We start from the raw sequence: 23,713 nt of genomic DNA, 5'->3' as shown, positions 1-23,713 counted from the left end.
CTGTGTCCATGTAACAAAATTTAATGTTTACAAGTGTCCTCCATTCTTGTAGAGATTGACTTTAGTCCTTCCGTTTTGAAATCAAGGATTATGGGTGGGAAAGTCTCATTTGAGGAGGATCATTTGTCTAGAATGTGGCAGAATGGGGAACACAATCAAGATGAGTCTTTGTTCTGACCTATGCTCTCTCTTCTATTTACAACTATATCAGGGAAAATTTATTAAAAATATTTTGGAAATAAAGATTACCTAACTCAAGCCAAGCATGTAGTCCATGCTGCAATCCCAGTATTTAGGAGGCTAAAACAGGAGGCTCTAGACACTTAAAATAGTCCACTCACAGGCCACCAGAGTAAGCTATCTTAAGTTCCAGGCCAGCTTGATCTAAATAATTTTGTGTGTGTGTGTGTGTGTGTGTGTGTGTGTGTGTGTGTGTGTGCGTGTGTGTGTGCGTGCGTGCGCACGCGCGCGCGCGCGCGCGCGCACACACACACACACACACACACACACTTCTATATACACACATCCTAACTTATTTGTCTTCAAGACAAAGGGGGTATTGTGTACTTGGAGTGACTCTGTTGACTCGAATAGCCCTTATTATTCTACCCTTCAAATGTATATGAATGTTCCAAAGAAAAAATGGTAATGTTAGAACAAGATCTTAATTTATCAGAATCAAGTATAAAACCTTTTAAGCAGCAGTTCTCAGCCTGTGAGTCACAACTCTTTGGCAAACCTCTGTCTCCAAAAATATTTACATTACAATTCATAACAGTAGCAAAATTACAGTTACAATGTAGGAAGGAAAATAATTTTATGTTTGGGGTCATCACACGCCATGAGGAAATGTACTAAAGGGTTCCAGCATTAGGGAGGTTGAGAACCATTGTTTTAGAGGGTTTGAGGTGACTACTTTCCGGTTTTGTAATGTTGAACACATGTTAGTTAACACTCTCTGCCTTAATTTACACATATACACCATAGGGATAATAGCTGCATCTTCCTCAGAGTTATAAGAACTCAGTCATTTATATCAGAGTCAGGCCTGTACCAAGTCCGCAGTCTTGAGTTGCTGGGCCGCTGCCAGCAGCACCATTAGGACTGGGCAGTTAGCATCCTGTATGGACACCTGTCATTAGTGTGGGCAACAGTCTCCCTCCTCACAGAGCAGCCCTTAAGCCAAGATAGCAAATAGCATGGAAGGAGCTTTTGCAAAAATATTTTTAAATATTTATGTTTACTGTGAAGGATTAAAGAACACATAAATACACAAATGTGCCTTCTCCTTCTCCCTCAAAACAAACTGTAGCTCTTTCCCCTGAGAACACAGGGTTGGGAATGATGGGAAGTACACTTTGTTTCCTTACTTTACTGGGAATGTCTGATGAGAAGCATGTGTTGTGCCCAAGGAGAGATCACAAACAGAGTCAGCCTAAACTGTCTCCCAAGACCAAACCAAATAAAGCCTCCATTAGACATTTGTGAGTAGCAGAGCCAGAGGAGTCTCTTAGTGAAGACCTGCTGCAGTAGTATAATAGCATCTTTAGGGGGCTATGGTGGGAGGCAGGGAATGATGCCTGTGCTGGCTAGTATTTATGTCAGTTTGACACAAGTTAGAGTCATCTGGGAAGAAGGAAGCGTAATCGAAAAAGTAAGATGACTGCATAGGATTAGCCTGTAGGCAAGTCTATAGGGAATTTCCTTGATTGATGATTGATAATAGGAGGACCCAGCTCACCATGGGCTGTGCCATCCTTAGCCAGGTGGTCTTGGATGATTTAAGAAAGCAGTATGAGCAAGTCATGAGTGAGCAAGACCATAGCAGTGATCCTCTATGGCCTCTGCTTCAGCACCTGCCTCCAGGGTCCTCCTCTGACTTTCCTTCATGATGGACTTTGATGAAGACATGTAAGTTGAAATAAACCCTTCCCCCTCCAAGTTCTTTTGACTAGGTGTTTTATCCCAGCAGTAGAAACCCTCACTAAGACAATGCATATCCTTCGTAAGCCATCTGTGGAAAAATGAAAAGTATATCCAAGGGTTTGAGGTTTTACCAGCTTTTTGACTATGGACAAGTCTGCTTGTTCAAGTTTTTATATGAGAAGATATATGTTTATCTTCTCTGCTCTAGTGTATCAGATGTAGTTGAGAGTTCACAAAAAGGGGAGATTAGGCCTTGGTAAGTATTCATTCACCAGTCTAAACCTTGGACCCTAAGTAAATATGAATAAGAACCTGCTTACTCTGCTTCTTCAGAGCATGTGTACCCTAAGGTTAGCATGAAATAAAACCTTCACTGAGTAAAGACAGAATGACACACTGGATGTTAGCTAGTGTGTGCTCACTGTGGCTGGAGTACTGCCCATCTCTTTCACTGATGACACACCCTCCTGAGCTACTGCCCTGTGGCTCTCCTCTTAGTTCACATGTAGCCTCCTCTGAGAGGCTGTCCTAACCCTGGACTAGATTTGATCCCTCACTTTGGTGCTCTTGGAATTCCTTTCAGCTTCCTCCACCCCCTCACCAATTTACAATCATACACTTTTGTGAGAATTTGATTACTTTTGTTTTAAGGTAAACAGTTGCCCCAGTAGAGCATTGTAGTGATTGGAGTTTTTAGAACCCAGGAATGTTAGCTCTAAAAGCGTTTAAGTGCTCTCCTTACCTGAATGAGTGGCCACTCTGGCCTTCTACTTGAATAGTGTGATTCGTGAGGACAGGGACTCTGCTCTTTTTACCGTTTTTCTCTATTACCTACTCCACATCTGGGTCTCAATAGAAACACCTGTAGAATCAGTGTGAATGATTTTAACCACATAAATTGAACTCTTTTCTTATAGAAACTTGTCCCTCCCCCACTAAAATTATTGTTTCTATTTTAAGTATTAAATGTCCCCCTCTCTTTTTCATAATGGTCCCCTTACTTGACAGAATTTAAAGTTAATAGTGTCATATAGTTTCTTGCCTTTCTTCTCTTTGACTTTCCTTGCTCCTTCACATTTGGAGGTCAAAAGACCTACTGATTTGAAGAATGACTAGTCATGTGAGAAAGGAGCCAGAATAGTTGGCATTGGGGTGATCTATCTATCTGTCTCTGTCCTGATGATAGAAGGTGAAGTTCATGAGGCCAGAAATTACAACTACTCAGTTTGCTTCTCTATCTCAAGAGCTTAGCATAGTTCCAAGCTGAATAAACACTTATTGAATAAATAAATGAATAGATCCTGTTCCTTGAGACCTGGTGGAGTAGACAGTGAGTGCCTAGCCACTTTCCCCTCCTTCTCAGGAACATTCTTCATAGTCATGCATCTGCCTTCAGAAGTCATTTCTGCTGGGTAGAGTAAAGACCTGTACCACTGCAGCCTCATGCATAAGTGGCCCAGTTCCTCCTGTCCTGGCTTTTCTTTGACACACCTCCCTTTCGCTAAAGGACCACAATAACCTGCTATGATAGCATTGCAGAATCTTGAATTTCAGAGCGCCTCTCACCTATGGGGCTTTGTTTGTGGCAGCCTGTTTCCCAGCACCCAGCTAACTATTGATAGTCTTTTCAAGTTAAGTCTTTCGCTACAGATCCACTGTTCTACCTTGACACATGTCTAAAGCAGAATACAACAAATGAAGGGGAAAGTTTATTGTCATAAAACAGCTCACGTTGTGATCAGCAAGATTTCAACCTAACCTAAGTGATGAAAAGCTAGCCTTGAGTGACTGCAGCACAGTTTATAAAGCAAAGGGATCAAGCACTTTGGCCTTTTCCTCGTTGGCTCTACATTAACTTCTTAAAACCAAAAATGTAACCATTTAACTTGGCTGCACATAGCTAACTGGCTTGATCTCACCGAATCATGGTGTCAAGGATAGAGTGAGCCATTTAATTTTATTAAACCAGACCGACGAGGTGCTTTGTTTTGATTAGAGCATTTGAGGGAATCAGGATGCCTTAGATTTTGGGTAGCTGACTTTTGGGGGCTGATCTGAACTGTCCTTTCCTGTAGATGCTTGAAGGGGGAGAATGGAGATCACTAATTCTTGCTACAGAGAAGAAGCTGGCATTGAAGAGTTTTGTCAGTGGCTGTCCAAAATGATCACTTTTGCTGCCTTGACATCTGGATGAATTGGTCAGCAAGGGGTAGATAGAGACAGATAGAACCATGCCCCTCCTTGGGAAAGAGTGACTTTCCCATTCTAAAAAAATACATAATAAGAAGCTGAGCCGGGCGGTGGTGGCGCACGCCTTTAATCCCAGCACTCGGGAGGCAGAGCCAGGCGGATCTCTGTGAGTTCGAGGCCAGCCTGGGCTACCAAGTGAGTTCCAGGAGAGGCGCAAAGCTACACAGAGAAACCCTGTCTCGAAAAACCAAAAAAAAAAAAAAAAAAAAAAAAAGAAGCTGAATTCCCTAGTGGTAGGAACATCAGTGGTAGGAGAATTAAGCTTCCCCTATCCTTGAGGGTCAGTGTTTTCACACATATTGTCCTTTTTGTTCCAGATCAGCAAAGATCCAATTTTTGTACCAGGTGTCTGGGGACCTTATTTCTCAGCCATGGTCCCTGGCTTGTGGCTGAATGAAGGTGGTCAGAGTGTGACTGGGAAATTGGTAAGTTGGCACTTTCTCCATATGGTTGTGAATGTTATTATACCATCTGTCACATCACCCATATACCCAGGTACTGGAATGCTGACAACTCAGAAGTCAGCACAGAGCCAAGTCCTCAGTATCTGTGGAGTACAGTATGTGTTCACATGAATGGATACTGCTCCTTTTTCCCTTTTGAGATGGCAATGTTACCTGTTGTCATTCCCTCGGTGGTTCCCTGTAGTCCTAGCGACAATTCAGCAAACTAAGCCAGAAAATTTTCTGGGCACACATATCTTCCAAGGACTGTCTCCTTTAGACCCACAAATGTCCCTGTCACTTAGGCTAGATTGTAAAGAACTCTTCCTAAACACAAGTTCCCGGTGACTCATATAATTTCTTTCCTCTGTCCCTTTGTGTTTGATTCTCCCCTGCCCTTTTAGAATTGTTTACTGTCTTGATGATTTACTTGTCGCTTGTTACTTAAAATGTGATTCCAGCTAATCTAGTTTTAGTTCAAGGCAAGCCTCTCTGAGGATATTACATGTGAATTAAGATGAAAGTCACTCAGAATTTGCTCAAGTGGATGTGTCTGTACGTGTTTCTATGTGTGTGTGTGAGAGCACGATGGGGAGCACTCCCACTATGGTGAGCACACAGTTACTCTAACTAGCTTTCTAGTTTGCTGTTCCAGAACACTGTCAGCTCCGTAAAGTAAAAGACATACAATGGCTCTTTTCATATCCAGCCCGGTTCTTATCCACAGTAGGTGTGTAATAGAAATGTGTTGAATGGTTGGACTTGTATAAGAGGGAAGACAGAAGATCCATAAAAGTGGATGAGTACTGTTAACAGGTTCTATGCTAGGCTAGGGAATTCTTCCCAGGGAGAAGTCATTTGTATTGAGCCAAAGGAGATAAATAGAGAACCAGGGAGGGAGTTCACATGAGAAGATATAAAATTGAAAAATACACGTATATTTGAGTAAGATTGCAGTAAGTTCTTGAATTCCTGTATGGTATACATTGTTCTTTAAAAATGGCTCACAGTAAAAGCTAGGGAGCAGATCTTGCAGCCAAATAAACATACTTTCTGGCTTGCTTTCTGTTGCTATGCTCAAATACTGTGATCAAAACCTGTTATTCATTTCAGCTTACACTTCCAGGTAACAGTCTGTGGTTAAGGAAAGTCAGGTCAGGAACTAAGGCAGGAATCCAAGGTCAGGAACTGAAGCAAAGACCATAGAGGTGTGCTGCTTGCTGGCTTACACTGTCTCTTCCAGACAGCTTTCTTAGCCAGCTCAGCTCCACCTGCATAAGGAGACTGATACCCACAGTGGGTAGTTAAATCTGATCAAGGCAACTTTTCAGGTGAAGTTCCTTCTTTCCAGAGGATACTAGATTGTATCAAGTTGACAATAAAAACTAACCAGCACAATCCATTTCTTCTCAATTTGATAAACAAAGATATCACTGTTAAAACATAATCTTTCCAGTTAATGTCATAATTTAGAAAAATAGTCCAACTTAAAAGTCTTATGGTTCACAGGGCTGGGGAGACTATCCAGTGGTTAAGAACACTGGATCTTTTCTGGGCTAGGGATGTTGAAGTTTCATTTAACTGAAAGTTAGACCCACATTACTGCAGTGGATGCAGAGACCCATGGCAACACAGGGTGCTGGGAATAAATGACAGTTGCATGCTCAGCCTTAAATGAAGATGGTATCATCTTCTTTTGGGTACAGGAAATATTGAGGAAGGCCAAGTGGAAAGAATGTAAGAGTCATAAGATAGGGATAAAGGCCATCAAATGATTCTTTTGGGCTATATACAATGACGATTATGGACTCTCAACAGGTGTGGTTGTCTGTACAGGAATGGGGCCATCAGCAGCCAAGCATAGATGGGGGGAACTCAGGGTGCCCTGCCCCTTACTACTGAACTGTTTGCTATCGATAGATTCAAGTAGGGGAAAACCATTGCCTTCAATTGTGCACCTACTGGTGACTTCATCAGGCTCCAAGTGATAGTTCTGATCCAATAGTGACACAGATGGCCTTGTTAAACTAAATAAAAACCAAAACCAAATGTCATAAGTCTGGGAATGGGGCAGGTAGGGAAGAGGTAAAGTTGGGAGGAGTAGGAGGAGCATAAGAGAGCATGGGGAGCAGAAGGTAACCAGAATGCATTATATACATGTTTGAAATTGTCAATGAACAAAATTAATTAATAAATAAAGAATTAGACTCATTATCTACTTGTTTCACACATTTATTTTCACTGATATTTATTATTTATTTGAAAGGCACACATTTCTTTCCTAGGAGCGACTGATTTTAGTTTAACCACAGAGTACCCCAGCAAGCATTGCTCTGAGCTTGCTGACTCACCAGAATAGCTACACAGAAACTCTTGTTCTTTGTGTTGACTTTTTGCACAAAATCCCACTCCATGTAGTCAGTGGGCCTGCCTATTCACCCTCCAACTGCTCTTCTCTGTCTTAATTGGAGTTGTTTTTTATTAGTTGGGCAGAGACCAGTTGCTGAGCCACTTCTAAAATGGCATTGGCTTTCTGAGACAATTGGACTCAAGGTGATGGTCATTCATTCACTCATATGCCACTATTACCTGATCTGTCACACTGGTCCAGGCAAGAATGAGGACACACCATCTATCATCAAATAAGAAAGGTGGACACAGTCCTAATAATAACTATAACTTATCATAGCACATGAAATAGTTTGTAGTATACCTGTAGTGTCCTGGAAAGATAGGGCCTCACATTTACTAAGAACCTGCTGTATGGCAAGTGTGTTTAGGTCCATTAAAATTGGCATTTCCTATGGTCTTCACAGTATGTGTATACATTTCATGTTATTTCTCTTTTACTAGTAAAGAAGGGTGAGGCAACTGAATGGGAAAATAACAATGAATCCAACAGGCATTTCTGCCTAATCTGTATTGTTCTCAAGCATACATTCTAAAAGAAGGAGATAGATAATGCCAACTGTTAAACATGTCATTTTATATTATAGGATTTTTAAATTAGTAGAAGTTTTACCTGTGAGTTTTGGTGAGCAGTTTGTAATTTTTATTTTATTTTTTGTTCAGTGTGTGTGTGTGTGTGTGTGTGTGTGTGTGCCTAAGCATGTATGTGATTGGGTTTCACATGCACATGGGGGTAGGGCATACATGCCAGAGTGCACATGTTGAAATCAAAGGGGAAATTTTGGAGATTCGCTCCTTCCACCATGTGGATTTCAAAGATTTAATTCATGCTGTCAAGCTTGTCAACAAGTGCCTTTACACATTGAGCTATCTCCCCGGGCCAGAGTTTGCAGTTTAAAATAATGTGGTCAAGTGGTGTTTGAACAAAGAATAAGAAAGGAAAGGCAGTGAGCTATTTGGAGACTGGGGGAAGAATATATCAGGGGAACCATCAGTGCATGGAGCCTGAGAGGGTTGCTTGCTCGGGGTACTATAGAAACAGCAATGGGGGCACATCAGTGGAGAAGAATTAGAAAGTTGTCATATCTTCTGCCACTGTAAGGATTTTCACGATTACCAAAGTAAAGAGAGCAACTAGAGAAGAAGCAGACCATAAAATGCAGTGGCTGAGACATTTAAGGGTTAGCCTGCTCTGTTGTGCATTGATAATGGGGTGGGAAGATGGGGGCACTGGCCAGATATGAGCTGCTGCAGGAAGTCGGCTGAGATGATCATGGTGGCTGTGAGCACTCACCAAGTTTGGGATATGTTCTCACAATAAACCCAACAGAAATGCTTGATGGATTAGATGTGAAGTTTCCCCCAAAGGACAGGTCAAGGTTTTAGAACAGCATTGCTATCATTGCAGAAGATGGATTAGGTGTCAGGGAGGTGGGCAAAGAAGTCAAGACTCACTGCCTGGCTGATTGCAATAGCTGCTCTCCTTCCAGAGCTGAAACTCCATTTGACTTTGTGTTGCTAAGGAGCTACTATCATTTATAAATTTATACTATCATTTATAAATTTAAGACCAAAACTTTAGGGTTAATTTGTGACTCCTAATTTCTCCCCTCTCCCTCTATCCAGCCTATCACTAAGTTGTAAGAGTTCTACCTCCCCAGTCTATCAAGGTCATAGGTTTTTGCCTTCCCTATTCTCAGAACTATCACCAATTTCCCTTTGCCTCTGCACTTATCTATGGAACATGAATGATCTGTACACTGTACAGAGGTGTGGTTTGCTTTTCTGTCCAGTCTTATAATTCCTGGGTTTTGCCTTCAGTGTTTAGATTCTTTATGTTATTGGAAAGACTGGTCTGAATGGATTTAGCTTATTCACTTTACTACTTGTTTTCAGTGATCACTTTTGACTTTTTGCTTTGTTGTCTCTTATTCCTGCTATCTTGGATTAAATCTCCATTTGTTGAATTCGTACAATTCCATTTTAAGTTCTATTGATTAGTGTTTTTGTAGGCATCTTTTTTGCATTATTTTTAAGGGTTGCTTTAATGGTTATAACAAACACTCTCAACTGTTCTGTTTTGAGTACACTTCATGTTTCTTTACATAAAGTATAAGAAGCTGTCGTTGCTAGAGCTGTGTTTACCACCCTCCCAGCTTCTTCTGCCCACATTGTCCTGTGTGTGGTATCTACCTATCATAGAAAGCCCACAGTGAAGTAGTCATTACTGTGTGTGGTTTAAATGGCATATTATTCTGCTCAGATTGACATAACAAATTACCACATCATGGGTGCAAAAATTATATACATTGTTTTTCTTCCTGTTCTGCAGGCTAGAAGTCTATAATTCAAGTTATGAAATACTTTGATTTTCGTAAAGACACTCCTTCACATTTATGTCTGGACATTGGTATATGTGCCTCTTCTTATATGAATAACAGTCGTGTTGTTAAAACCCCATTGTTAGAACTTTGTCTAACCTCGATTACCTCCATAACAATTTCAAGCACATCAGAGACTCAAGCTTCAGTGTTGGAGTTTTGGGTAGGAACAAATCCAGTCCGTTATAGTCAGGCATATTTTAAGGAAATCCTGGGAACTACAAACATTTTTTGTATTACTTATGTAATGATAATTTTCATTTCTTCTATAGAGTTTAAGCGTCTGTCTGGTAACTTCTTTTTAAACTGAGTGACTTCCTTTGGTATGTCTCATAGTACAAGTCAACTAACAAAAAACATTGCCTCTTTAATTTTGGTGTATTTTCTCTACATTCAGGTTATTTCTTCTCAATGTAGAAATTATGATAAACTGATTCTTTTTTTCCTTTTCAACATATAAAGAGGTAAATTTTTTATATTCTGAGGTTATTATTTCTTCCAAGTCACCCATGGTATCTGCCACTCTTCCTCTTTGGTAACATAACATCTCTCTCTGTCTTCTTTTAAGATTTTCTGGTCTTTGGTGTTTATTTTGATATACAGAGATTTGGTGCTCTTTAGATTCATACTTGAATTTGCAATAACTTCTGCATTTGCCTTTTCTGCCCCATTTGTTCCCTTCTATTGTGAATCCAATTACATGTATCTGGGATCCCAGCTTCTCCTTCCATACCCACCCCCCATTTGTATTCTCATTGTCTCAGAATCTCATGCTTTTAATTTCAAATCTCTTTTGACTGTCATCTCACTCTGGTGTTAGACATGTTTGCTGTGTGTCTGTTTCAGGGATGTTCAGCAATACTAGAATTCCCATGTTAAAGCATGTTACTTACAGTTTCATGTTTACTAGATTTCTTGTCCATCCTTGACTGTGGTTGAACTACCTGCTTTCAACCTCTTGACCTGAAATTCTCACAGTTGTCATCTCAGGTTTGTTTTCTGTCAAATGACTTCTCACTTATGTGAGAATTAATTGTCCCCAACACATCACAAGTTCAGTAATTTTTAATGATGTTGTAGACATTGTAATTAATGTTATTATAAAATTATTTTTCTTTCATGCGGTTTATATAGTAAACTCTAACTTTTGTCTCCCTACTGACTAGTATATTCTGAAATGTTTGTTGAATTCCTCAGTCTTAATGATTAATTTAGAGATTTCCTAGACTAGGTAAACACTCATGCACAGTACTGGATTCCCTTTCTATGGCTCTCTCTTCTCTAAGATGCTCCCCTCCTCACCTTACTCAGAAGACTACATAGTTTATGAAAATGCTAACCATCATGCACAGCACTGGTTAAGGCTGTAAAATCAGCTAACACATGGAGAACTCTGTTTTCTTTCCATGCATCTACTTTCCCCTATTTTTTAAGAAAGCTTTTTTGTGTGTTTGTAATGTATGCATGTGTGTGCAAGTGTGTATGTGGGTGAGGGGGCCAGAGGTTGATATTGGGTGTCTCCCTCTATCACAGGCCTCCTTATTTTGGGAGGCAAGGTCTCCTCCTGAACCTGTAGCTCACCATTCCAGCTAGCTTGGGTAGCCAGGGGCCTCTGGGTTCCTTCCACCTGTCTCTGCTCCCACAGCTCTGAGGCTGTGTCCACCAGAGTTTTACCTGATTTAGATGACTTTCCAGTGCCGCCTCAGAAAAGCAGTTTTCCTGGGCTTTGATCAGTAGGTATTATAGCAGTCTGTAAGAGAATTGAGAAAGGCGTTGGCCATTATCAGAAATGGAGCCCCTCAAGGTTCTTTTTTGAAAGCCAATGAGATTTCTTTATTTCCATGACTGAAACTCTCCTGTGAGCTGCCCTTGCTCTAGAGCAGGACCTGAAGCCTTCCCTATGGCCTGCTTCCTGTGTCTCACGTCTCCTCCTCTCTTCAGTTTGTGCAGCTTGCAACTTTGCATACTTATGCCCACCCTCACTGCGGCCAGTTGAGTCCTAGTACACATGAAGTGCTTTCCTTCGATAATTTTTGCATCAGCTCTTCCCTTTGCTTGGAAGTCGGTGGCTGCCATTGCTTTGAATGTGTTAGCTTAGGTATCATCTTCGGCAAGCTCTTCTCTGAGCACTCATTCTAAACTCGCCACCCTTACTTCAGGAACTTCCATATTTATTTGAGAGCCTAATACTGTCTATTATATAATACATACCTATTATAATTATACTTACTCATTGACTGTATCTTTCTTTTTTTAGGGTTTTTATTGAAAATAATTTTTTATACAGTATACTCTGATTATGGTTTTCCCTCCTTCAATCCTCCAAGATCCTCCACTTCTCCATTCATCCAAATTCACAACTTTTTAACAACAACAACAACAACAACAATAGACAAAGCGGAATAGGACAAAAAGAAAAAACGGAAGAAAAAAAGCCTAAGGAAAAGCATAAGGAACACATAGATACAGAGACACACACACTCACACAGACAGAAATCCTGTAAAAGCACAAAACCAGAAACCATTTTACACACACACACACACACACACACACACACACACACACACATATATATATATATATATATATATATATATATATATATATATATATAAAAGACAAAGGTAAACATAGATAAATAAATAAATAAATAAAACTGACAAAGCATTTTAAGGCAATGAACATCCAAAAATGCCTTGAAGTTGGTTTTGTTTTGGCCATCTGCTGCTGGGAATGGGGCCTACGCTTGAGACTAGATCATACAGCCAGTGAGACTACATTGGAGAAAACTAAATTTTCATTGGCAAATGGTTATCAATTGGAGATAATTTCCATATTAAAGGTGGGGACTTGTGTCCACCTCCCCTCTCAGTACTGTGACTCCATCTGGCCTAGACCTGTGCATGCTGCCACTGTCTCTGTGAGTTCACCTGTGCATCAGTTCTGCTGCGTTTAGAATGCCTTGTTTCCTTGGTGTTCTCCATCCCAAAGATTGTTCTATCTCTTACAATCTTTCCACCTCCTCTTCAACAGGGTTCCCTGACCCCTGAGGGGAGGAATTTGATGAAGGTTTTCCATTTAGTACTGAGTGTTCCAAATTTTCTCACCCACTGCACATTGTCCAGCTGTGGGTCGCTGTATTCCCATCTACTATAAGGGGAAGCTTCTCTGATGATGACTGAGCAAGACCCTGGCCTATGACTACAGCAGAATGCCAATAGGAGTCATTTTATTGCTATGTTTCTTTAGTACAACAGTTGTATTAGGTTTTCCCCAGGTGGCCTATCTAGTTTCAGGTTCTTCACTGTCCTAGTACTACCTGGGATGGGTCCTTAAATCCTATCAAAGATTGCTTGGTTACCCCACAGACTTTGTGTTACCATTGCACTGGTGTATCTTGAAGGCAGGTCACCATTGTAGATTGAAAGGTTTGTAGCTGGGTTCTTTGATAGAATGCTGAGTACCTTCTAGTACCAAGAACATTATTCTCTCTGTTTATGTGGTGGTTTAGATTTATCAGTTTACATATGTTAAGCTGTCCCTGCATCTCTGAGATGAAACCTAATGATTAAGGTGGATGATCTTTTTGATATGTTCTTGGATTCAGTTTCCAAGTATTTTTTTGAGAACTTTTTGCATCTATATTCATAAGTGAAATTGATCAAAAATTCTCTTTCTTTGTTGGGTCTTTATGTGGATTAGGTATCAGAGTAACTGTCACCTCATAAAATGAATTGGGCAATGACTCTTCTGTTTCTATTTTGTAAAATAATTTGAGGAGTATTGGCATTAATTGACCCTGGGTTTTTTTTTTAAATTGGAAGACCTTTTTTTCTTTTTGTTTTATTATTATTATTTTTACTCATCTATTTTATAATAGTTTTATAATCCCAGTCCCTTTTCCTTATCTCCTCCATCCCTTTTTCTTCCATCTCTATCCAGGAAAGGACAGGTTTCCTATGAGTATCAATAAAACATGGCATATCAAATTGCAATAAGACTAAGCACCTCTCCATGTATTAAGGCTGGGCAAGGCTACTCAGTGTGAGTAGGGTCCCAAAAGTCAGTAAAAGAGTCAGAGACAGCTCCTGTTCCCCCTGTTAGGAGTTCCATAGGAGAACCAAGCTACACAACTGTAACATATATGCAGAGTGCCTAGGTTAGTCTCATGCAGGCTTCCTGGTTGGCCATTCAGTCTCTGTGAGCCCTTTTGAGCCCAGGTTAGTTGGCTGTGTGAGTCTTCTTGTGGTGTCCTTGACCCCTCTGGCTCCTACACTCCTTTCTCGTCCTCCACAGGATTCTAGAACCTGCCCAATGTTTGGCTGTGGGTCTTTGCATCTGCTTCCTTCAGTTATTGGATGATGTCTCTCTGATGACAATTGGACCAGGCACCTTTTGGTCTCTAAGTTTTTTAATTTGGGTCTTCTCCACCTGCCTTTTAGTTAACTTGGCTAAAAGTTTGTCAGTCTTATTGATTTTTCTCAAAGAACCAACTCTGTGTTTCATTGAATCTTTTTTATTTTCATTGTTGTTTTTTCTATTTTATTGATTTTAGTCCTAAGTTTAATTATTCCTTGCAATCTAATCCTTTGGGGGTTTATTTCTTCTTTTTGTTCTAGAGCTTTCAGGTGTGCCATTAGGTTACTAATATGAGATTGCTCCAATGTTTTATGTTGCACTTAGTACTACGTACTTACCTCTTATAAACCTCCTTCATTGTGTCCCATAAGTTTGAGTATATTGTGTTTTTATTTTCATTCAATTCTAAGAAGTTTTTAATTTCTTTCTTAATTTCTGTTGACACATTTATTATTCAGTAGTAAGTTGTTCCATTTCCGCAAGTTTGTAAGCTTTCTGTTGTTGTTGATATATAGCTTTAATCAGTGGTGGTCAGATAGGATGCAGGGTATTATTTCAATTTTCTTGTATATGTTGAAACTTGCTTTGTGTTTGAGTATGAGGTCAACTTTGGAGAAAGTTCCATGAGCTATTGAGAAGGTATATTTTTTTGTGTGTTTGGGTGAAATGTTCTGTAAATATATGTTAGGTCCATTTGGTTTATGACATCATTTAGTCCAGCATTTTTCTGTTTAATTTTTGTCTGGATGACCTGACCCATCTGTTGTTGAGAGTGGGATGTTGAATTCACCCACTATCACTATGTGAAGATTGATATGTGATTTCAGTTGTGTTATATATATATATATGTATATCTTAATGAACTTGGGTGCCCTTGTGTTTGGTGTATTAGGTGTTTAGAATTTCACTAAACACATTAGGTATTTAGAATCTTCTTAGTGAATTTTTCCTTTGATGAATATATAGGGTCCTTCTCTGTCTCTTCTGATTAATTTTGGTTGGAAGTCTATTTTGTCAGATATTACAATGGCTACACAAGCTTGCTTCTTAAGTCCATTTTTTTTTTTTTTTGGAATATCTTTTTTCATTCTTTTACCCCAAGGTGATATCTATTCTTGGTGTTAAAGTGTGTTTCTTGGATACAGCAGAAGGATGGATCCTGGTTTTGCATACATTCTGTTAGCCTGTGTGTTTTTATTGGGTAATTGAGACCTTGATGTTGAGAGTTATCAATGAACAGTGTTTGTTGTCTCCTATTGTTTTGTTGTGATAGTATGTTTTTTCCCTTTCTTTTGATGTGCTGGTCTGGGATTATTTATTCCTTATATTTTTTGGGTGTGGTTTATCTTTTTTTACTTCTTCAGGTCGAAAATTTCCTTCTAGCACCTTGTATAGAGCTGAATTGGTAGGTAGATACTGCTTAAATTTGGTTTTATCATGGAATATCTTATTTTGTCCATCTATTGTGATTGAAAGTTTTGCTGAGTACATGGTAGTCTGGACTCTTAGAGTCTGCAGCATATCTGTCTAGCCCCTCTGGCCTTTAGAGTCTCCATTGAAAAGTGAGGTGTTATCCTAATAGGTCTGCCTTTATATGTTACTTGGTCTTTTTCCCTTGCAGCTTTTAATATTCTTTCTTTGTTATGTACATTTAGTGTTTTGATTATTATGTGTTGAAGGGCTTTCTTTTCTGGTCCAGTCTATTTGGTGTTTTGTATGCTTGGTAGGCATCTCCTTTTTTAGGTTATAGAAATTTTCTTCTATGATATTGTTGAAAATATTTCTGCGCCTTTGACCTGGAGTTAGTCTCTTTCCTCTATTCCTATTATTTTTAGATTTGGACTTTTCATCATGCCCCAGATTTTCTGGATGTTTTTATGCCAGGGTTTTTTTAGATTTAACATTTTCAGTTTCAGTTTTACCTCAATTTGGTTTTTTTTTTTTTTTGGTTTTTCGAGACAGGGTTTCTCTGTGTAGCTTTGCACCTTTCCTGGATCTCACTTGGTAGCAGGCTGGCCTCGAACTCACAGAGATCCGCCTGGCTCTGCCTCCCGAGTGCTGGGATTAAAGGCGTGCGCCACCACCGCCCGGCGAATTTGGAGTTTTTTTTAGTGGTTCCATTTCCACTTTTATGTCTTGAACAGTTTTCTTTATTTTGTTCCACTGTTTGTGTTTTCATAGATTTCATTAATGGATATATTTATATCCTCTTTGAGGTCCTTGAACATATTCATAATTGCTGTTTTGAAGTCCCTGTCTTATCCTTCAGCTATATTGCATTTCTCAGGGCCTACATGTTAGCATTGCTAGGCTTTAGTGGAGATATATTGTCCTGGCTGTTACTGTTTTTATGCTAGTGCCTAGGCATCTGGGTTTGAGATGGTTTTGTAATTCTTGTTGTTGATGTCTAGTTGGGATGGTTTTGTAATTCTAGTTGTTGCTGTCTAGTTGTGTTTTCCCTTCCTTGGTTTCAGTTGCCCTCATTTGATCTTAGAGAGTGTGCCAGATATGGGTTTCTAAGTAAGGAGTACTTCTAAGTCCCTGCCATGTATGGTCAGTTGGTGTCCCAGGTAGAAGGTGCTTTTAGGTATTGGGAGCTGACAGGAAGGAATGGGGATGGGATGTAAGAGGAGGGGGAACTGAAAGGGTCCATAATGAGGGAGGAATGCTGGGTCTGCCACAAGCATCTGTGGAGTCCTCAGGGAATGGAGGAAGAGAGGGAAGACAGCTTGCTACAGGTGTTCTGCTACAGGGCTGGGATTGGACTAGGAAATTAGAAATAGAGGATAGGAAGAACAGTCAAGATCACTTTTCTGATTCCCAGGCCATTGGGTATCCAGAGAGAGAGAGAGTGCCTTGGGACCTTCCAGTGTCAAAGGAATGATGTGAGGGAGGAAGGCTGTAGGAAAAGATCTTTGTAGTCCCTGGGCAATAGGGGCAGAGAGAAAGGAGAGAAGACAGCATGTGGTCTGCTACAAAGGTGGTAAGACTGGGGAATTGGAATTACAGCATGGGAAGGAAAGTGAAGATTGCTTACCTGACTCGCTGTCCAGCATGGCCAGTGGTTTTCCTGGGAGAGAGAGCCATCAATATTGACTAGTATCTTTCTATAGAGATAATCTTACTGAGAAAAGGAATTGTACCTGTCTTAGTTGCACTGAACCCCTATGCTTACTCACTATGCTTGGAATACTCAGTTAACGTTGGTAGAATCTGTGAAAGCTATTAGCACTCTAGACTATATTTGAATTTTGACATAATGTCTCCTTTTGTAAGAAAAATTGCTTTTATTTATCTTTGTATCCTGCTCTTAAAATGATAAACAGCACAAAATAACCATATATCAGATGTTAGTTTGACAAATAAATGAGCTAATTAACAACTAAAGTACATAAAGCTCCAGTGCTGGTGAAGGAACTAACTACTTTGAATTAAATCAGAATTTATTCACTTACTAATGAAAATTGTTCTATTTAAAGCTAATATTAAAGTTGTGAAAAACAAAACGTAGTTAGCATCATCTTTCAGTGATGTTTATACCTTCCAGGGGACTATAGTGTTGAATCCACAATTCTTTCAATCAGCATGTTTTCTTCTTCCTTTTAGGATTTCCTGCATGAATGCACTATGGGAAAATTCCCACTGGGCTATGCCTGGTCTGGCTCCAGAGTGCTAGCACCTAGCCTTCATCCATTTTTTGTTTATTGTTGCCTTTTTTTTTCTGTTGTTGCCATCTATGTGAATCTTGTCCGAGAATGTACCAAGGGTACAAAGGCTGTGCAAAACTTGTTTGGGAACAATCAGGCAAACTAATATCCCTAAATCCAGTATTTCCATTTGGCCTTGTCCCTTTGGAGGCCCAGTCATGTTGTTTTGAGGATATGGAAATCAACTTGCTAAAGATGTAAATATGGAGAGCAATAAAAATGCCCTTGGCTAAGGGAAGGTGTCTCAGTCAGGTGAAGAGGCTGAGTCCCCCTGCAGCTGGAAGGCTAAAGACTTTCTTAAGATGTCCTGTGTCTTCTTCCCACCAGACTCCCATGAACCATCACCCACAACTACAATCCACTATTTACATCATTCCCACCCTTTCTCTCTCCCCTCCCCCTCCAACTCTTTCCATGCCTGTCCCCCCCATGAGAATTTTTTCTTCTTTTATAAGTATTGTTCTCTCTCTCCCTCTCTCTCTCTCTCTCTCTCTCTCTCTCTCTCTCTCTCTCTCTCTCTCTCTCTCTCTCACACACACACACACACACACACACACCCCTATTGAACCAAATTAGTGTTGTTTGTGTATACATGTGTTTAGGACTGGCCAATTACAATGGGCTAATCCATCCCTGGAGAAAAATTGATTTTCCCTTCCTTCATCAGCCACCTGTATTCATATTTTCATGAGAATTTTGGGTGGGAGTAAAGCCAAGTTTGTTGGGTTTTTTTTTCCCCTTCTGGATAAGAAAACTAGATAATGCCAGGCAGTGATGGTGAATGCCCTTAATTCCAGCGCTCAGGAGACAGAGGCAGGAAGATCTCTGAGTTTGAGGTCAGCCTGTTCTACAGAGAGTTCCAGGACAGCCAGGGCTACAAGAGAAACTCTGTCTCGAAAAATCAAGAAGGAGGAGTCGGAAGGGAAGAGGAAGAGGAGGAGGAGGAGGGAGAAGAAGAAGAAGAAGAAGGAGGAGGAGGAGGAGGAGGAGGAGGAGGAGGAGGAGGAGAAGAAGAAGAAGAAGAAGAAGAAGAAGAAGAAGAAGAAGAAGAAGAAACTAGATTAGTAAAGAGCTAAAATAAATTTGAAAAACTTATTGGCACAGTAACGCATGCCTATAATCATAGCCCCCTTGAGGAGATAAAGCAGGAAGATCATGAGATTAAGTCCAGTGTGGGCTGCATAATGAAACCCTATCACAAGAAAACAAAACAAACAAACTAAAAACAAGGGCTTTGTAGGTAGCTCAGTGCATGGACTATTATACTTTTGTGTATGTTGTGCATACATTTTACTGTGCCCTCAGAATCTAAGCACATTTTCTAGTACATTTAATATTCAATTAAACACTAATTAAATTCATATAAGAGCTTCCATGACTTTCTGGAAGTTTATTTAATTTTTTTTTTTTTGTGAACTCCTAATGTGCTTCCCATAAAAATTAACATCAAATGTAGTGATTTGCCTTATCTGTTAAGATACTTTGGGAATTTTGATTTTTTTTTTTGAGGTTCTAAGATATGCTTTACCACAGTGACACAAAATTGAACCAAGAGGAAGAACGTACTTCAAAACTGCATTTTTTTAAAAAAAAAATTGAAATGAAACACAGTTTTAGTATTATTTTAAAACATTTCCTCAAAATTGTTCTCAATAGGAGTTACCAACTTATATCCAACCTAGAAGTTTATTACACCATACAGCATAGCAGTTATCAACAAGAACATTAGATGTTAGAAATCACAGTTTAAGACCTGGGTCTGTGACCTACTCTCTGTGACCTGAGACAAGTTACCTAGCTGAAGTCTTTGAGCCCCAGTTTTCTCATCTGTGTAACAGAGAGCAGCACCTTCCTTGGAGCTCTGTAAGCAGTAGGTGAAATAATGTGTGTATAATTCTTAGGTTGGTGTTGATGGAGGGAAATGAGTCGATGAATGTTAGGCGATGTTTATATTACTGTTGGCGTTCTAGCAGACACACTTTCCTTCCTAAGAATCCTGTTTAAAACAAATCTGGTGATAGAGGAGACTATTGGGGTTCAGAGCTCCTCAGTGGTCCTAAGTAATGAAGATGGGGAGAAGCAGAACCAGAGCCTGGCCTCTGTGTCTCCAAAATAAGTTTGCTTCCTTTGTTCACAAGTCTAGTTCTTAAGAAAAACACTCAGCCAATTTCCATGGGGCCAAAATAATCTGTTCAAGACTGAATGAAAATAATTCCTTCCAAATGGTTGTTTTAGACTCCTGGAGACTGAAGTAAACATTCAGAAATATACAGATTATTTAGCAGGGAGAGAAAAGTGTTGAGAAGCATTGATGTTCCCAGGCATATTCCATGTTTTGTTTAGAGCCACCAGGGGGATGAGGAATTAAACCCTAGACATAGTATTCCAGATAAGATCTGTACAATTCAGACATTCCTGTCTTTGCAGGGTTGTCCTGCTTTCCCCTGTGACAATTTTCAGTTTGCGATTGGGGTGAGGTCTCTTGGCAGGTCCCGGGCACCTCAGCTGTGGTTAGCTGGGACTTGGTCATTGTACTCTCACTCTTTCCCTGTTTTAAGGACTGCATTAGTAAGGCACAGTAGGTTCTCCGCTGCTTAGAGGTGGCAGCTGGGATTAGGAGGGAGAAATGAAGTGATCAAGAGACAGTTAGTCCTTTCAACAACCGAGATACCTACTTGACTGACCCAGCCCTTCTCAGTGCTACCTACTACTACTAAGCTCAGCAGTAAGTGTCCCATCTGCTGCTACTCTTCTTTCTAAATTTTGTTTAATAAATCCAAGGGCCTTGAATTAAAAAACAAAAAACTAAATTTCTGAAAGAATTGATATATCTGTATAGAACTGACTTTTTTTTTAATGTCCTTAAAGTCTCTATGGACCAAGAGTTGAATAAACCAAGTGTGTATGTGTGTGTGTGTGTGTGTGTGCGCACATGTGTGTGTGTGTGTGTGTGTGTGCATGTATGTGTATATGTGTGTATATGAATATATCTGTGTGTTTGTGTATGTGTATATGTGTGTGTTTGTATATGTGTGTGTATATATGTATGTGTGTGTGTGTATGTGTGTGTGTGTGTGTGTGTGTGTATGTGTGTGTGTGTGTGTGTGTGTGTGTGTGTGTACCTTAAGGATGGAGATACTATGAAATTGACCCATGTCTTTTGTGTTTTTTAGATAGACCATATGGTGCAGGGCCATGCTGCCTTTCCTGAACTACAAGCCAAGGCCACAGCCAGGTAACTCCTCCAACTGTTCCCCCCATGGTCTTTCTATGTGGATGCATGAGTGACATTCATTTTCAGAAGTTGTATGACTTTCAGAGCTTATGAACAATGCAAATGTTTGGCAGTACTTAAGATGATCATCCAGATGGTTTTGAAAATACATTTGTTAAGTTTGTTTTAGAACGATCTAAGAAAAATCAGAGAAACTACTCCCACACACAGATTGTGTGGATGAGCAACTCTGAGGGAGATGACCATGCATGGATTTGGGAGTCATGACTTCTTGGGTGTACACCCCAACTTTACACCTTTGTAAGATGTGTGCTCTTGTGATTCAACCTCTGACTTCATCTGTGAAAGTAAAAATAGTACTAATATGCAGTGACTTCTGAGATATATTAAATAAAATTGAGTGCAAAGGAGTACAAGAAAATCTATATGTACCTACTCATTGTGCATAAGAACTATAGGAAAATTAAGTTAGGAAACAACAAGATTGGTTGCTCATAGAGGGTGTACAGGAAGGGGATGGAAAAAATGGGATTGTGAGCAGGATGGTAAAAGAGAACACCTCTGAATGTATGTTTTTATATAAATCTTTCTCACAGAACCATGGGGAGGCCTCATAGCCCCATAACATAATTAGAAGAAAGAAATGTAGCTGATAGGTAGTTGATAGATGGTTGATTAGATATACAGATAGATAATAGATAATTAGATACATAAGATGACAGATAGGTAGATAGATAGATGATAGATAGATAGATAGATAGATAGATAGATAGATAGATAGACAGATAAATAGCAGGATGGGTACTTGTGGTAGAGTGGATGAAATGAAATATAAATAGAAAAACCATGCCTTCTGTATTACAAAGGAATAGCTTACCTATACTACTAAAAAGGGTCAAAAAAATAAAAGAGTGACCAAAGTAATTCTTGGCAAAGAATATTTTGGCAGTATTATGCAATAGCTAAAGATAAAAACAATTGCATAAACATTAGACTTCTAAACTCTAAGTTTGTTTTTCATGTGTATGTGTTACCATTCTGAAAACTCTTATGTTCATACTCTAATTGAGCAAATAAGTAAGTGCACAGTGGCTAATGGAGCCAAGATTATCACAGCTAATGAAAGGATGCTTAGGGTATTGGTATGCACAGACCATCAAAATTCACATGCCAGACTTGGTTTGGTAATTCCCTGTTGCTATCCTAGTACTTAGGCTGAGGCAGGAGGACTGCCATGAGTTGCAAGCCAGCCTGACCTATGGAGAAAGACCCTTGTCTCAAAAAAACTAGTAAACAAGCCAACAGTTACTCAAAGTTCAAATCAGTGATGAACCTTTGGAACTGTGTACCATGACCCGTCCAGCAGGTCAGGTTATTCGAGGGTCTTGAGGAGGGAACCACCTGAAAGCCAATGGGGGCGAGAGAAGAAGGAGACCAGGCACATAAGGAAAGACAGAGTCAGTCTGAGTCGTGTCAAGGTCTCGTTTATTGGCAGTATGTTGCAGCTTATAAGCAAGATTTCAGGCAGGGAGGGGGAGCAGGGAAAGGAGAGTGGAAAATTTTTGAGAAGAAGTCAGGGTGGTCAGGGTGGGTGTTTCTTTGGTCCCAGGCTTTTGCAGCTGGCTGATGCCAAGTGGTTTATCTAAACGTACATTTTGCAGTTAGGCCAAGGATGCCCTGTTTTTGCAAGACTCCACGAAGCAGAAAACTCAAGACATAACAGTCCTGGGTCAAACAGTCCTGAGTCAGTCTCCAACAAATCCCCCTCTTTTCTTTAAAATGGACCACGTTTGTGGTCGAGCTTTAAGAGGTCTGGGGGTCTGAAGGAATTGCTTCTGGAGGATCACAGGGGCCCCGTCCCTCTATGCTATGAGAAAGAGGTCCGGGAGACAACATCTCCCCAGATTCAAACACTACAGGCGTCCCCATAGTGCGGGAATCAGCGGACCGTGCGGTTTTTCGGAGGGAATGGAAATTGATAAGCGCTGAGCGTTAGGCTGCTGCCACACAACCATTATGCAACGGGGCATGTAATCCAGGCTCTCGGGATATTAGGGCACCCATGTCCCCAGCCTGTGCAGTCACAGCTGCGCTCCAGTCATGCTTTGAGCTTCCCCTCACACAGGGGTGGCCTCGCTCGAGTCGAGGGGTCTGTGTGGGGCATCTTCATCATGGTCCTAATGAAACCAAGGGATGTTAGGACCCGAGGACATTGAACCTGAGTCTTTGAGGGGGCTCCTGGCCGCTCTCCTCTGTATCTAGTCTGTGATAGTGAATTGAAATATGCTGTGGTAAAGTCGAATCAATTTGATTTTTTGATAAATCGAGTCAACCGCTGAAAAGCCCAGGGGCCAAAGGTGATGAGGAGGAGAAGAATAATCAAGGAGTTAAAATGGTGGGTAACAGGGTGGAGAGCCAGGGGGATCCTTGCAACCAATCTTCAAACCATCCGCGCTGATTTTCAAACTCCCTTTTTCTCTGAGCTAGCCTTTTCCTTAATTTTTCCATGGATTCTCTGACAATACCAGTGTGGTCTGCATAAAAGCAACATTCTTTCTTTAGGGCGGCACATAAACCTCCCTCCTTTAGGAACAGCAGATCTAGACCCCTTCTGTTTTGCAATACTACCTCTGAAAGTGAAGTGAGGGACTTTTTAAGGGCTGAAATGGATTTTTCTATAGCCTCTAGATCGGTGGTCATGGTCATTTGTAACTGCATCAGGTGGTTATTTTGTACAAGAGCAGTAGTTCCTGTACCGACTCCAGCAGCAATGCCTCCCATACCTAGCAAGAGGGCAATAGTCATAGATACAGGCTCTCGAGTGTATCTGCCCCTCTGCTCAAAGAATTCTATCACTGAGCTTTCCTCATGATATGTGACACGAGGCCACAGCTGAACAAGTACACAGAATTCATGGGAGTTATTAAATATCTGAGCAGACACACAGGGGGTTAATCCGGTGTTACAGGCCCAGTAGGACCCATTAGGTGCCTCAAGATAGT

General features: G+C 40.3%; 1 protein-coding gene across 15 annotated transcripts in view; it reads left to right on the top strand.

Annotated features, from left to right (window-relative positions):
• Fggy (FGGY carbohydrate kinase domain containing) overlaps positions 1-23,713 on the top strand; it is a 420,639-nt gene that overhangs the window by 268,856 nt on the left and 128,070 nt on the right. For 14 of the 15 annotated variants that reach the window (XM_052715209.1, XM_052715202.1, XM_052715206.1 and 11 more), the window contains 2 exons: positions 4,494-4,601; positions 20,650-20,711. In XM_052715209.1, coding sequence (XP_052571169.1) covers positions 4,494-4,601; positions 20,650-20,711 — 170 coding nt within the window. The remainder of the gene's footprint in view (positions 1-4,493; positions 4,602-20,649; positions 20,712-23,713) is intronic. The other variant, XM_052715201.1, reaches the window with a different exon arrangement.

This window comes from Peromyscus californicus, unplaced genomic scaffold (assembly GCF_007827085.1).
Source record: "Peromyscus californicus insignis strain IS unplaced genomic scaffold, ASM782708v3 Scaffold_5__1_contigs__length_169319896, whole genome shotgun sequence".
NCBI classification, from domain to species: Eukaryota; Metazoa; Chordata; class Mammalia; order Rodentia; family Cricetidae; genus Peromyscus; species Peromyscus californicus.
This window is presented reverse-complemented; position numbering and strand designations above follow the sequence as displayed.